Source organism: Platichthys flesus, chromosome 14 (assembly GCF_949316205.1).
Source record: "Platichthys flesus chromosome 14, fPlaFle2.1, whole genome shotgun sequence".
Classification (NCBI taxonomy): domain Eukaryota; kingdom Metazoa; phylum Chordata; class Actinopteri; order Pleuronectiformes; family Pleuronectidae; genus Platichthys; species Platichthys flesus.
The window spans coordinates 13,567,547-13,583,716 of NC_084958.1; the positions used below are offsets into that span (position 1 = coordinate 13,567,547).

At 44.1% G+C, this 16,170-nt stretch overlaps 1 protein-coding gene across 1 annotated transcript; it reads left to right on the plus strand.

Moving 5' to 3' along the window:
* The first annotated feature begins 530 nt into the window (after positions 1-530).
* On the plus strand, positions 531-16,016 carry nyap2b (neuronal tyrosine-phosphorylated phosphoinositide-3-kinase adaptor 2b). The gene is made up of 6 exons (XM_062403578.1): positions 531-726; positions 4,658-4,974; positions 8,133-9,179; positions 11,840-13,258; positions 13,380-13,483; positions 13,677-16,016. Exons 1-6 carry the CDS (start codon positions 548-550, stop codon positions 13,968-13,970), a joined length of 3,360 nt encoding a protein of 1,119 aa, XP_062259562.1. The 5' UTR covers positions 531-547; the 3' UTR covers positions 13,971-16,016.
* The last annotated feature ends 154 nt before the right edge of the window (positions 16,017-16,170 follow it).

The window sequence follows — 16,170 nt, forward strand, 5'->3', positions numbered from 1 at the left end:
AAAATGAGCAGCTGCTACTTATCCTCAGCCAAAATGAAAAGACTGGAATCGAATGAGTGACTGTAGCCAGATAGTGAGTCCTTCGACATTATTCAAATTTGTGTGTGCATGTGAGCATGTGTGTATGTGTATTGTGCACAATGAGTGATGGAAAAAGATGTTGCAACCCTTGGGGGAAAGTGCTTACTCTGGCAGACACAGGAATGATGCAAGTCTCACCACCGACACGGACCTTCCTCAGGCCATGAACTCCACTGCGACAGTCAGAAAACCAGTAAAAACAACAGGAACATCGCACAAACTCAATGTGTGACACTGTTGTAGTGCTGATGAAATCTTGCTCCATCAGTTACCCTCGCACCAAGGCTGACCTTGAAAATCGAAGGATGAAAGAATAGTAATTAACACAACCGTACGCTTATTGCATTCAGAACATACTCAAACGTGGTGCTGTGCTGATCCACATCATTCATAGTATATATTTCTCTCTTTTAGAACTAACATTTCCTGTATTCTCTCATCAGAATGCTGCGGAGACACTTGAAGAATGATGAGCTCCAAAGAGGAGGAAACTCTCCGGTTTTTCCAGTATGTTGAAGAGAGTGGGCTGAGAGCCTACAATGGCCTGGTAGCTCAGAACTTGGACCACACCAGGAATGAGAGAAATAAGGCCTTCCTGCAGGAAAAAAACGACAAGAAGAGAAAACAGGAGGAAGCCATAAGGAGGTAAAAAGACAACAAGTAAAAGTTTCTCCCAAAAGCACAAATGACAAACTTCTTGACAAATAAATGTATGAAGTTATATCACAAAACACATTAATCTGGTCACAGGAGGTAAGGTAATGTTCGACTTCCCAGCGATTTATGAATTAAATTCAAAAGACTCACTTCATCACACAAATGGGATCAAGCTCTGTAGATGCAAGGATGTCAGCGGGTTCACTTCACAAATAGGTCGTAAGGAATTGGGACAAGCGGCCAGAGGGTCTCTGTGGCAATGGCAGGTTGCCATATTTTGGTTTTTGTCAATGTGGACTGGTGCACTCCACGATCTTAAGAGGATAATTAATTTTTCACTCTGGAGGTATTTAGGACTTGTCCTTGCATAGAGGTTGTTGCTGTTCCATTTTTGAAGAAGGAGAGTTTTTAGAATGCAAAAGGAGGCGGGCCGGCAGTGACAGAAAGTGTGTTAGGACCGAAATGAGACATCTGCCTAGGCTGTGGTGATCCATGTACATCCAAGTGTCCTGCTTGTTGGGGTTCAATGTTCAGTTCATTGTCCCATATCATCTTGAAGAAGTGTTTAAGAGAAAAGAATGTTTACAATCGTCCTCAACAGAGTTTTTGTCACATGCGCTGCTGCACCTTGTTGAGTTTGTTATGAGAAAGCGGCTACAGCAGTGCCACTGTGAACAGCAGCACCACTGTGTGGCATCCCGGAACTTGAGCGAATAGGAGGCACACTCTGAAAACGTGACCAGCACGTGGACGCAGTACGCTTGTGTTGTGTGCTAAAGTTTGAGAGCACTGAGTCACCCAGTCGTTGGAGACTATCATGGTACATTGTAAAAGGGTTACGAAGGATGTTTTGGTGTGACATCATGGAAGTCTGTGTTTTGTTCCCACCAAAATAACGGAAGGCAGGAAAAACTGTGTAGAATAAAACATTATCTGTAATTCACTTTTAAGTTGTACAGCGCTGATTTGAGTTTTGCTTCAAGAGTATTGTTCACCATTATCTGCTTTTACAACTGTTCTGTGATTTTTTTCTGATACTTTGACAAGATGCCAAAAGAAATTAAACATTTGGTGTTAATCTGAAAATATATTTTTGTCCTTTTCATAGTGAAAGTCATCACACTTAAACAAGATCTTACATTTGCTGAGATATTGATGATAAAAATATCGATTGAATGCCGGTTGTCTAAAAGAATAAGATATCATCTTTTAAAGGAATATGTTATTCACTCTAACGGGAAAAACAACTCATCTGATTATGCAGCAGGCTCAACAAACAGTGGAAAAGCTCAGAGAAATGTTGAAATGAATCATTTGTGTTCATTTATCAGTCTGTTTGACATGGTGCAGGGCATTTGAGCAGCAGTTGGGAGTTTGAGCTTTGCATCAGATGATTACGTTCACTTGGTCTCGGCCACCGGGTGTTTATATGTGAGCAGATGTTCCTCCTCTTAACCGATTTATTCAGCAACACTTTCGACCCTATCACCTTTTTGTCAAAGGTTCATGAGATTTAAACAGAGCTCTGCTGCCTCTGCGATTGTCCATTTCTTTCTACTGTGTGTCCCTTGGCTGATCAAAGCCGAGCTCCACTTCATTCCTCAGGCTTTAGTAAGAGAGCTAAGATACAAAAACACTGTTTCCAGCACAAATGTCCCTGGCTCTCTTTAGGCAGTCTGATTCAGACACAGGCAGTAACTTGGTGAATGGGACAGGGCGACGCCTGAGGAAAGTGGCATCTACTGTCCTGCCACCCCTTCACTGGCTCTCAGCTGTTGCCAAAGCTGAAATATTAATACACAGTCACTGGAGGAAGAGTCTAAAAAATAACTGGATTTTTCATGAGGCCAACAAGTAGGTCAATGAGACGACCCCTTTTAACAGTAACTGACTGACAGTTAGGCACGGTGTTAAGATTAATGTGTGTATGATTGCATGTGCGTAAATAAGCATGTGCTCTTGCACATGTGCTTGCATTGGCGTGAAAAACAAGGGGAAATCATATGTTATTAGTGTGTGAGGAGGGTTAGGAAAGAACAAATGGCCTGTTCGACTCTGGGAGGGAGTGAGAGCTTGTTATAGCAAATGTATTTAAGAGTGGGGGGGAGAGAAGAAGGGGGAAAAAAACCTGTTAGAGATTAAGTGTGAGCTCAGTTGCAGGAGATATGTTCTGCCTGGTGACAGCTGGAAGAGCCATTGGCCAATCAGATCAGTATGTGAGGTTTGAGTGAGGCGGGCCTTCCTGCCTGCTGCTGTCTCAGTCTCACTCTGGATTTCTTTTATTGTATTTCATCAGAAGTCACTCACACAGACACCCAAACACACACAAAGTAGATGCAGACAAATTTACTTATAAATTGAATTGTATTCATGAACAAGCACCTGCCGCCCACACACACACACAAAAAAAACACATTCACTAATTTACCTATATTTACATACGCAGGCAAATATCAAACGACTGCTTTCCTCTTCTTTCCTTTGCACGCAATGACACACACAACACTTAATGTTTTTTTTTTATTGTAGGGTATTGTTTACTTTCTTGGTGTCACAGAGAACCAGAGCTGCCCAATGACATGTCAACTCCAGTACACCTTTAGTCCGTCCTGCAGCCAATCACTGGGCAAACATCCTATAAATAACCCAGTCACCACTAGTCCAGTGACCCACACACTCTCATGCACACAAACACAACACATATATGTGGGTATGCATGCATGACAGGGTGAGTTTTGATGTATACTGTGTTGTATAACCTGTGGCTTGAGATGAAGATTATTTTTTTCAAAAATCCATTTTAGTCCAACCATGGAAGATTCATATTTCTATACAGAATGTATATTAATATCGACCAAGCAGATTGGTTAATAATACCATACAGTATATTATTTCATAGTATACAAATACAAGTGCTCTTTTCATAACTGTTTAAAATGTCATTGCCTGTTTATCTAGCTGCAGGAATCTCTGCTCAGAACGCAAAGCAGTGGAGATGTGCACGTGCACTTTGTTATTGTTGTGTGGCGGCAGCTGCTTGTGTGTCTGGTTACTATGGGTACCCTGTTGCTAGGCAAAGTTAAGTCCTCCTGGTCAGTGAGCCCATCCCAGCAAACACCTTCTGCTCAGCAACTGGCCAGGAGGGAGCCAGAGTCAGCAAAGTCCCACACCGTGGGGTGTCACGTACACACAATCTCTCTCTCACACGAACACACACACACACACACACACACACACACACACACACATGCATACATACACACATGCACACACAGAACACAAGAAAGAGATTTGTGAAAAAACACATGCAAATCATTCCATTTGCTTAAACTCAATCTCTGACATTAGCCTAATTGTGCCTCTAATATGAGAATAAATAAATAAACTGCAGAGATCAAGGATTGCTTCATTGTAAATTTATCATGTGTTTTGTATAAACCATTTCCCCAAACTCTCTTGAGCTCATTTACTTTGCAAAAACACACGCTCGCAAACACACCCAGAGCTCCACCCCTCCATTAACACATCATTACTGCTCCATTCAGGCCAATCATCCATTTGAGGGGATTGATTGTGTACAGGCTGGATAACTTCCATGGTGTCACTGTGCTTGTGGTTGTGTGAGCAGGGTTGGTGCAGGGTTAAATACAAATCAATGCCTTGCCCCGAAAGAGACCCTGTTCTCATGTGGCACTAACACGTCTGCTATTGTTAACCTCAGATCCTCATCATTTGAGACCCTTGCAGGGAACAAAACCAACATGAACAAACACACAAGGGCTTAAGAAGAGTGTCGTGATGCTGAATATGTCTTTTTGCATCATAAACACCTTTGTCATTCACACATTTTACATATTTTTGTTTTTTCCTTCTCCTTCCTTTGCCCTCTCTCTCTCCCTCTCCTCTTTTCCTGATGTAGGACGGGTGAAAACATAGCAACTGAGGGCAAGCACTTGCGTATGGGCTCCATTACCATGCCGGACCCGCAGGAATGCATGCCCATGCCCCACCCGCACGCCCTTGCCGGTGGCCAGGGCTTCTCCGTACGCTCCCAGTCCCTCCACTCTGTCGGTGGTGGGAACACTGGGGGTGGAGGAGAGGAGGAAGTTGGAAGCCCGACCTCTAGGAAACAGCCCCCACCCAAGCCCAGGAGGGACCCAGCCACCAAGCTGAGCATGTCGTCCGAGGCGGTGGACCACAGTCCTATGTCCACCTGCCGTGGGGAGAGATGTGACGGTGAGTGGTGGTGGCACTTCACACCAAACTGCTGCGCTATATATAGCTTCTCTCTGCAGTGCCCTCCTCAACACTGTCTCCTACAATGACGTGACATCTATTCATCTCTTACTTCCAATGTGTGTGGCATTGTGGCATGTTGATATGAAATTATAACAAAGCATAACTACAATGGGGTTAAAACATGGTTAAAACACTGTGCACACATTAACCTGCAGGTAAGTAAACAACATGGAATCTGTCAAGCATTTTGACAAAGGGGTCTGTTTTTATGTGGTGCTTGATGACCAACAAAAACACTTTAGTGTACATTTTTGCCATTCACCCATTCACACTGCACATCTTTGTCTGTCTAGCTATCTCTATGATACATCACTGCTGACAGAGCCATCAGGGGCAGTTTGGAGTTCAGTATATTACCCAAGGACACTTCAGGACATGGAATTGAGAGGACTGGGGGGTGACTGGGATCAAACTGCAGACTTTCCGATTAGTGGACGACCCACTCTTCCTTTTGAGCCCCAGCTGCCCACAAATAACACTGTAGCAATAACCCAAACAAACACCGCATTATCGAAGTGCAATATAAGATGCAAATATCTACAGCTGTAATTAAACAGTTTACAGTCAGTTAAACAAATTACAGGATGTTCGCATTCTTCCCCTCGTCGCACAGATTAGTCACAGAGAGGAAGATTCAGAAACATCCACGTAACAAGTCTGCTAACTCGTAGATTTCCAACACTGTCTCTGTCTTTAATGCTGAAAGAAATACTTTGATATATTATAGAGCAAACAGATCTGTATATTCAAGTGAAGCTCCAGCTTTACCACAGCAGATGGATGAGTGGACTGTGGTGTAAAATGTAAAAGTGGTTCTCATTGCAGAAACATGGTAACCTTGATTAAATCTGACTTAGTTTTACATTTCTACACGGCAGATTACCAATGGAAACATTTAGAGATGCATTGATCTAATTCTAGAAGATGCCCCCTGCAGCGATTTCAGTCAGATTCCCGTTTGTATTTGACCATTTATACAGAACAACAACTCAGTGTATAAGAATCTCTGATGCAAAGTTCAAGCTTGGGCAATTGTGCTCGAAATGCCACAGAATCAGTGGTTGCTGCAGCAAATGCACAATGCAAACGTCTGTATGCTGAATGTAAGGTTACCAGCACTTCAATATTAAGCTGATATTATAATAAAGGTCTCTGTGGCAGGTGGCTCAGAGAGCAGAGAGATTCAGAGGTTGCAGGGGTCTTTGACTCCATTTCGGTTTGGATGCTGCCAACGTGATGTGTAGGGAGTCGCCCAGGCTGGCTCAGATTGGTGGGGATCTCTCTATGTGCACACAGATCTTCCTGGGCACCACGGCAACCATCCCACAGAAACAAGACCCCCTGCAGCCCAGCCAATCACAGCATCACTCAACAGCTTGGGCCAATGGGGCTCCAGAGATGCTGAAGTCTGAGGCTGCGGAGCCAATCGCTGCGAGAGTGTGGGGGTGTCCCTGGCTGAGGGGAGGGTTGCATGCTCTGTAGCTGGCGCTGTAGCGGCAAGAGGAGGAGCCTGTGAAAGTAGAATTCATTCAGGAGGAGCGATTGACCTAGATTCGTTTTCCCCATGAGGAGAGGGAGGGAGAGGGGGTTGCGGGTAAACACATCCGCTACAGGGGGAGGGGGCGAAGAGGGAGCAGTAGGGAGAGAGAGCAGGAGAAGGGAAGGGGAATGTGGGATGTTGGGTGCGATGGATTCATCGTCAGTGCTGAAACAGATCTCCAGATCCACCATGCAAACCTGTTAGTGTAGTAATGTATTGGGCAACTGTAGAAAAGACAAATGAAATGCACATACACATATGCATGTACATCTGAACACAAAGAGTTTGAGTATTATATGAGTCTAACGAAAGACATATCAGGAGCACATCTGGAATGAAGCAAGCCTTCTGTTAATACCCAATTAATTAGTGGTAATGAAAAGGAAATGTGGAAACAAAAGACCTGTTCCATCCTCAGCTCGAATTAGAACCACTGGCATCACCATCAACATGTATAAATGCACCACATGCAAAATACCAGAGCAAAACAACACAAAATCTTCTGATTGAATATCCACTTTTGGCGTTTTTGTTTAACCCAGCGGATCATCTTCTTAACTTTGAATTCAATTGATTTTTTCCACTTAAATAAAATACTTGAATCAATCTTTTTATACCCGTGTATCTAATTTAAGCAACATAATCTTCAAAGCAGCACATTCAGATGCAACCCAAAAAACGAGGAAGGCGTACACCTACTCAGTTTCTGAGACCATTTTCTGGAAGTCTTCTTAAATTGTGACACTGCGTGGTATATGCTCGTCCTAATTTCCCTCTGCGATTGTGTAGGCATGTGCTGTGTGTGTGTGTGTGCACATGCATTCATGCACGAAGCGATGGTGGTGAGTCATAAAGTTACGGGAAGTATGCGTGTGCCTGGGCCATCTGGCTTCTGAATTATTAAAGGTGTCAAATCTGCAGTTTGAAGATTTCCAACATGGTCCGACTCTTAACTACACTTATCCCCCCCCCCCCCACCTATCAGAGAAAGGGACACTCCAAACATCTCAGTGCCTGACCTAGAAATACGCTGAACAAACTCGGTAGTATAGGCCGTGAGTAAACTAGCAATACTGTATCGTAGTATCCACGATGCGAACATTGTTCTATAGCCTCACTGCACCACATCTAAAGAGATTCACACTGCAATGCCACGTCACCACTATCAGAACGAAGCTCCACAGTGTGTGTGACCCAGATACTATACTCACATACTGCTCCACTGCCGTATATGTGACCTAGAAACATGCATATGCCTCAACTATTCCCACATATCTGACTCAAGAAATTGCTCTCAGCTACACACGTTGACCTACATCTGACCCACAGAACAGGGATGGGCTTTAGGTTAAAGCCACTGAATCACTTAATGATTGATTAGAAATGACACACTTTTGTTAAACCCAGTAATGCTTTGTGACAGCAGAAATGTTGTACGCCAGCAAACAAAAATGGCATTCAGGGTATTGAACATATGATTTAGGAAACAGATCATGTTGTGTATGGTGCTTGTGAAGGTGATTTTAAGACTTTCTTTTTCCCTGTTGGTCACCAGCTCAAGAATGCAGCGAGGACTGTAGGAGGGTGCCGCCACCCAAACCCAAGAGGAACCCCAACACACAGCTGAGCGTTTCCTTTGATGAGTCCTACATCAAGACTCACAGACCCCACCACCACCGCACCTCCCCCTGCGAACGCAACCCCTCGCCACCGCAGAGCGACGAGAGCCCTACAGATGACTGTGAAGATGAACCTGTGTATATAGAGATGGGCGGGATTGACGTCGGAGCACGGGAACCCCTTAAGAGCGAGGACGAGGAACCGGGAGAGTCTGTGTACGAGGAGATGAAGTACCCTGCTCTGGATGATATGGAGTACCGCACTGACCCTGTGGGATGCCGCTCTGCATGCCCCACCCCTGCCCCTTATGACCCCGAACCTCTCAGCCGCTGCTCCACACCTCGAAACATTCCCCTCTGTGACATTCCTGCACCTTTCCCCAATTTACTCACCCATCGGCCTCCGCTGTTGGTGTTCCCCCCAGCACCAGCGCAGTGTTCGCCCAACTCCGACGAGTCACCCCTCACCCCTCTAGATGTGACCAAATTGCCCATGATGGACAACCAACCCTACAGCAAATCCCCGACGTCCTCGGGTGAGACAGCCTCTGCACACCTCCGCAGGGAGCTCACCGCCACCCCAACCCTCACCGTCTCCGGGCGCTCCTCCGCACCTCCTCTACCCTGCACCCTCTACAAGTCGTCCTCCTCGTCCTCCTATCAGCGCAGCCACTCTGCTTGCCCATCGCCCGTCAGCATGGGTCGCTGTCTCACCCCCCTGAGCCTCATGCGCACACCTCCCTTTGACGGCTCAATGCCATTCCCTGGAGGTCTGCCTCGCAGCGCCTCTGCCACCCCTCACGGAAAAGGATCACCCCCTCAGGATGGTGTGGGTCGCCTCCATGGCTCCATGCAGAATGTGTCAACAGGGCGGTCACGAACACCCACCAGCCCGCTGGAAGAACTCACCAACCTGTTCACGACAGGCAGGAACATGCTGAAGAAGAACGCAAGCGGCAGAAAGTCGAAAGAGCCTGGAGAAAGTAAGTCAGCACTTAGGTTCATCATGATTAGTGATCTCAAAGTCCTGAAGATGGCACACATGTTTTATCTTTATTTATTTGTAGACATCTTCTTGGTTAGTTAAGAGGGTCAACAAGACATAAACCCTATCAACACTCAAGAGGATATGCAAAGAAACCTAGACAAACAAACTGGAGAGTTGGAATAACTGTCCAAACACAGTAGAAAGAGTCAGAGTCTAAATGCAACGATTAAATAAGTAGTCTTCAGTTCCCTAATCAGTGATACTTTTCAATTTATCCCTGCTTTGGGGTAACAAGTTGCACATACTACCATGTTTATGATGCGTTCAACAACCTTCCGTCCATTTAATCTCGGCCCCACAAGCAAGGTCTGATACAGATCGTATGATTTAATCTGAGAGGATTAGAGTCTAAAGCAGACAGCAGGTCCCTCAAACCTACTCAAGGCATTTAGCCATCAGGCAGCATTAATTTTAAATATGTAAACATCATTTATAAATACAGTTGGCTGTGCCATAATCAATTCAACTCTAATGGGAAATGTTATCTGCTCACGAATAACTCACTCAAATAACTGAACATACCATGTTTAAAGTGCAATTTGTGCAATTTATATCATTATGAGCACTGATCGCTATGAAATAAGATGCACAAATTGTCAAATGAATTCTATTAATCTTTAATATTTTGAAATATAATGTAATATAATGTTGGAAATCAATAATAAAAAAATAATGACTGCAACCATTAAACCAAACTACATAAGGAACATAGTGTTTCATAAATGCATGAAGGATTTATGTAGTAGCATGTCATGCATTATTATTTGGGTCACTAGTAAATTTGCATAGAGTATGTAACTATGCACAGAGAGGTTTGACATGTGTTTCTTCAGAGGTGAGCTGCACATCAGAAATCTTTTTTTTAAGATATCAAACTAAATTTGAATGCTCAAAACTTTTCAAGTACATTTTGTGCAGACATTAAAAAAGAAGAGTCCACCCATCCATCTCCACTCCGTGCTCTTAGCAACTACAACATAGCAACAGCGGAAGGAGGAGAAATCCCTGTTTCTTATTTGCAGATTCCCTCCCCTTGGGTACTGCAGCCAATCACAGCTCAGAGCACGTCGTTCTACGACGGAGCAGTGAGCTCTTGGTGGGGATAGCTTCTCCTATGAACTCAAATCTACCCTTGATCACAGGATTTCAGATTCTATTTTCCCGTTCAATCAGCACACACTCGACTAATGAATCAGCCAATCATGAAGCCAGGGCTGCTGGCAGATGTGGAAGCTGTGAAAATGAATGGTTCCTTGCTAATTCGACTTTTACTGATCAATAAGTCTTTCAGTGTAGTGTATCAGTCAGTGCACTTTTTAATCTTGTGGGAATTACAATTACTACCTGACATTAAGTGATTATTAGATAGTCAAGTGTTGCGTTCAGGTGCCAGGAATTCCCAGTGATGTCTCACTAATGAGCCCTTTGACTGCTTGTCTCATATGGTTTGCAAACTGTGCGCATATGTTCTCTAAACATCCACTGTGGGTTGTGGTGATGGGTCTTTTTAAATTAATGATTCTCTTTTCATCCTGACACCTGTGTCATTGGGGCTAAAGCACTGACAGGTTGCAGCATGCTACGAGCACACACGCTGTAATGAGCACGAACACTTAACACAATGAATAGAGGCTCATTTTTTCCCCTCTCTCACTCTCCCTTTCTAAGGCGATAGAGGCAGCAACAGCTAGCCTGACCCACTTACCAGCCGGTTAATCGCTATACTACTACACAGACACACACACACACACACACACACACACTCATGCATCCGCACACACCGTAGAGCCGTGGATGACACATGTGGGCATGACAGGGGACGCTTGCGTAGGGTACTGTATGTGGATGCCCATATATAAACCATATAGAGGCAAAGTGTATATGGGAATCAATCAGGCACATCATTTTCTTCCTATGGTGCACCATTGATCTTTAATATCTTTATGCTTGAATCAGTGACACACTTATGATTCCCTGTTAGTGTTTGCAACGCTCGCATGAAGGAATGTTGTGCATTGTAGAGAAAAGCACACATTGAAATTGCGCATTAATAAAAGAAGAAGAAAATCTAAACATGACAGTGGTTAATGGTTTGAAATGTTTCTTGGTAATCCAGATCACTTCATGTTTATAGTTCGTAGCTTTTAAGGTGAAAGGGAAGTAGAGTGAAACAATGTGACAGAATAAACCTTTTTATTGCATTCAAAATACACAAACATCAAATGATTTGAGAGTGTCACTGATGGTTTGTTTCAACTATCATTAGTATGAAATTAAATTATCATAATCAATTTGTGTGAGCCCACGTTTTGACTCATCTGACACCAGCGGTTTACTGCAGTTGCCTCAGTGAGCACAGAGTGACACCTAGTGTATATTTGATGGTAGTGCAGAATCTTGTAGCAGGAAAAACATAATTTTTTTCTCAAATACAGGTGTTTCTCTTCAGGAATATGGCATTTATAATTTGTGTTATCAAATTGCTAACGTATTGTGAAAAACTGACATTATGCGACTATATGTTTTTTAACTAAGACAGTATGTTTAGATGTCCAAATTATTAAAATGTCATTTTTTTGTCCTGTTCCTTTAAAGCTGAGTCCAAAAGCAAGTCTCACAGTGAGTCCAAGCGGGAAAGCAAGGAACGTCACAGTAAGGAGTCCAAGCGAGAATCCAAGGAGCGGCACAGCAAAGAGTCTTCACATCGGCGAGACAAAGATAAAGATAAAGACAAAGACAAAGACAAAGAAAGACACAGAGACAAGGACAAGGACAAAGACAGACACAGAGACAAAGACAAAGACAAAGACAAAGACAGAGACCGACACAGAGACAGAGACAGAGACAGAGACAAAGACAGAGACAGAGGAAGCAGCAATGTAGAACAACTGGCCCACAAAAACAGTAAAGACCGAACTTGTAGTAGTGTAGAGGCACCGCCTGTTCGCAGGGATAGCAGGGACAGTAGGGACAACAGGGACCAGGGCTGCAGCAGTGTAGAGCCAATCCCTATGAGACGGAACTCCAAAGACAAGGGCTGCAGCTCCTTAGAACCAATCTCTTCCATAAGAAGAGACTCCAAGGACAGAGGGATCAGCAATGGTGACTTGATGCCAAGGAGAGACAGCAAGGACCGGAGCGGGGGACATGGAGTGGAGCCTCTGCTGAGGCAGGACAGCAAAGACCGAGAGAGACTGCTGGATCAGCCGCCTGAGCTCTTACCAAGACAAGACACCAAGGAAAGGGCGAGAAATGGTGTAGACTCCAGACACGAAAGCAGAGAGAGACTGCTGGATCAGTCACCTGAGCTCATATCAGGACAGGATAGTAAGGAGAAGGCCAGGAACGGTGTGGACTTAAAGCATGAAAGCAGAGACAGGCCACCTGAGCTTTTACCCCGACTGGAGAGCAAAAACGGAACTAGTACTGGAGCAGAATATCGGTATGATAGCAAAGATCATCGACCTAATTTATTACCCCGACAGGATAGCAAAGAGAGACTCAGGGGTGAGCTTGAGCATAGGCATGAAGGTAGAATAGACCAGCCTCCGGAGATCCTGCCCCGACAAGAAACGTCCAGAGGAGGCAACAGCAAGGACAGAGTTGTCTCCAGCTCTGACTCCAAGATTGAAGGGAGAGAGCGGAGCTGTCACAATGGAGGAGATTTCCCTCCTCCTCCTCTACCCAAGCAGGAGAGTAAAGATCTGAGCAGAACCGGCCTCGAGGTGAGGCGGGACAGCAAAGACAGAAGTCTGAATGGCTCGGGGGAGCAGCATTATTACGATTTGAAGAACAGCAAGAGCCCCGCTGCAATGGAGTATAGGTGTGATAGCAAAGGATACAGACGGGATGGCACGCCCCGCCGCGAAAATAAAACAAACTACAGCATGGAACAGCCAAAAGCACAAGAGAGGAACGGCAGCACAACGTCAGGGCAGCATTCATCCACCACAACACCTACTCACCACGGGAGATCATCCGGCAGCCCACCAATGACTGTGGGAACAGGAAATGGTAAAGACCTAAAATTCAAAATCTGATACGGATCTTTAAATAGTAGAATAAGGAGCAACATAAAGCATCCAGCTGAATAAAGTGCATTTAACCAATTCTATGTCATGATTTTGCTTTGTAGATCCGAAACCACCACCGAAATATGCCCGCTCACCTTCTGCTCCTGGCAATCCCTCACCATTGGGAACTCCACAAAGGAGAGCAGCAGAGGCGCATCACAGTCAGGTAAACAGATTTGTCTGTTGGTCTTTAATCATATTGTACGGCTCCTGAAAATGTACTTTCAAAGGCGGTTCCTGAAATATTACTAAAACTGCTTTTATCATAAATATTCAATGTTCCTACTAGGGAACTTTTCATGTTTGTTGATTTTAAAGCTGTATTCAATTCACTGAATGCACTGAATCTTCTCCCTCAGCTGCCCCAGATGCCCTGGATATGTGGGGACAACACCATGCTAGACCAGATCGAGAGGAAGCGCACCCTCTGCATGCAGATCCGCTCCAGACAGCACCCGCACCTGCAGCGATCCCTGGAGAGGCCTCCTCCTCCTCCACCGGACAGGAACGAGGACAGGCACCCGGAGCGGAGTCAGTGCAAGCAAGAGAGTGCATCTGTCCTCCCAAGCTGGGGGAAAAGCAGCGGGCCCAAAAAGATCCGTCCCCCCCCTTACCCCACACAGACAACCGTATTCTGGGACACGGCAATCTGACAGGGACAACACACTTGCACCTCCTTGCCACACAACCCCCCCAATTACCCAATCCCTCTCTCCTCCGAGTTGAGCTGATTCATCCCTGCAACATCAGGGGGAACCAGGACAGCAAATAAGAGCACCGGGGGGATGATTCTTGCTGATGTCAAAGGACAATGGTGGTTACCATAGCAATATTTCTGCTTGTTCAGGTTGTCATGTTTTCTTATCATCACTGATGATATTTGATATTTTTCTATTTCCTGTGACTGGATTTCTTGTAATATAATTAGTAGAATAGATATTTGATGAATAGATATTTTTTAAATGAGATGGGGATTAAAAAGCATCTTAAAATATGTATAGTAGATGTAGATGCTATCTAAAGTTTGTTTTTTTAAGTTGTTTTTTTTGTGGTTATTTTACATTTGAAAGCATAATCTATCAATACTTGTACTGTAGTAGCATAATTTTCTTATGCCCAACTCTTTTTGTGCTCAAAAGCCCTGAAGTGAATGGACTATTCAATTCTGTCTATATATATACTTTTCATTTTCACTGTTGTATAGTAGGTTAAGGAGTTTAACATCAACGTGCTTTAGATTCTGGCGCCCTCCATGCCTGGTCCAGCATGTTGTAGAATGTACAACAGTTGGTCCTAGAAAAGAGACAGGAAACTCTGTGTGCTTCACTTTGTATATTACAGTAAGAAGCTGTGTAGTCACTGCGTCAAAGCCTTTCAAGCGGTCAATTCCTTTTATAGGTCAACCTGTTGGCTGGCACGTTGTAGATGACAGAGAAAGTGTGAAATGTTTCTGCTGTATTCTAAGAGACACTATGAGGGTGGGATGGGGAGGTAGTAAATTATAACATTACATTTTAGACTATATAATTTCCAAAACCAGCCAAAGCCTGTAAAAGCAAGACATGGGTGTGGTTGCACTTAGGATGTGTTTTTTTTTTAAAAACGGGTTGGTAGCATTAGCTGGCAAGAACCAGCGCCCTTACCTTTTGCCATGCACACTGCAAGCACCATGGCACAGTGTAAAGACTTGATGCCAACGACCAGCCCGCACAATCAACACCTGATCTTTTAGAACGTTTCCTAATTTTACTGCAGATTATAATAGCCATATGCACTTGCTTATGAAATAACTTTCAAGATTATGCTATATATATATTTTTGAAAATGCTAGGAGTAGCGAGCTCTGCCATGGAAGTTTTCATTTATTGGCTAGGATGTAAACGCCTCAGGAGACTGGCCGTCCATGATCGGTTGTCTCTGAAAATGTTCCCAATTGAATTGGCTGGAAACCATTTTAAAAAATCAAATTATTCCAGGACCTATCACATGGCAACAGCTCTACCCAGTCAAAAGGACAGGGGTTGCACAAGGGCCTACACACATTTGAGGCTTTGTTAAGAAGAAAAGAAAACTGCACTACCCATCATCTTCCATCACATTCAATCAGGCTGGTAACATACACGTCCTTCTCCCCCAGCTCTCTCCCTCTACCTCAGCCTCCTGCTTACATCATCGAAATTGGTTCTCTTTGCACATTAAAATGCAATGTCAACATTGCCAAAATAGTTTGGGTTTGACAAATGGGCGAGCACTCAGAGTGCAAGTGCAGTACCCCCTCTCTCTGGTGAGAATCATAGTACAGAGGTCCCTCTGTGTTGTGCGAATGGTGGTGTGTGTGTGTGTATGTGTGTGTGGGAGAGAGCTGTGCATGTCTGTGTTTGTGTGCCAAGCTACACTGTATGCAAGTTGAATCTTTACAAATGATTGTTTTAAGACATTCACTTTGCCCTATCCATGGTGTTGGTGGGTGGAGGTTGGAAATGTAATAATGATGATGTACAATCTTTTTGTGTTTATAAATGTGCACTGTGAAAAGGTAGAGAGAGCACCGCACTGTCAGAGTCCTCTGTCCTATTGCACTGAGTGTTCTCTTGTTTCGCGTAATATAAAAAAATGAAGAAAAAAAAATGTTTGAGGAAATAAGTACTGTATTCTGATTGTCACATGGGTTTTGTTGAGAGAAATAAATAAATATGAAATTGAAACCCACTATGGAGAAAAGACCTCTATCCTGAAGAAATTATTAATTTTCCTCACACCTGGGGATATCTGCATGCAAGTTGTCATATTTTCAACTGTCATAGCTGCTGAACTCTGGATGACTCTGAAACTTTTAGAAAAACATTTTATTTG

What these genes read in the sequence shown, in the direction of transcription:
- nyap2b (XM_062403578.1), top strand. Translation starts at nt 548, where the DNA reads ATGATGAGCTCCAAAGAGGAGGAAACTCTCCGGTTTTTCCAGTATGTT. An exon ending in GACTGTGGGAACAGGAAATG is followed by an intron (nt 13,259 to 13,379) that starts GTAAAGACCTAA and finishes TTTGCTTTGTAG; the next exon opens with ATCCGAAACCACCACCGAAA. An exon ending in CAGAGGCGCATCACAGTCAG is followed by an intron (nt 13,484 to 13,676) that starts GTAAACAGATTT and finishes CTTCTCCCTCAG; the next exon opens with CTGCCCCAGATGCCCTGGAT.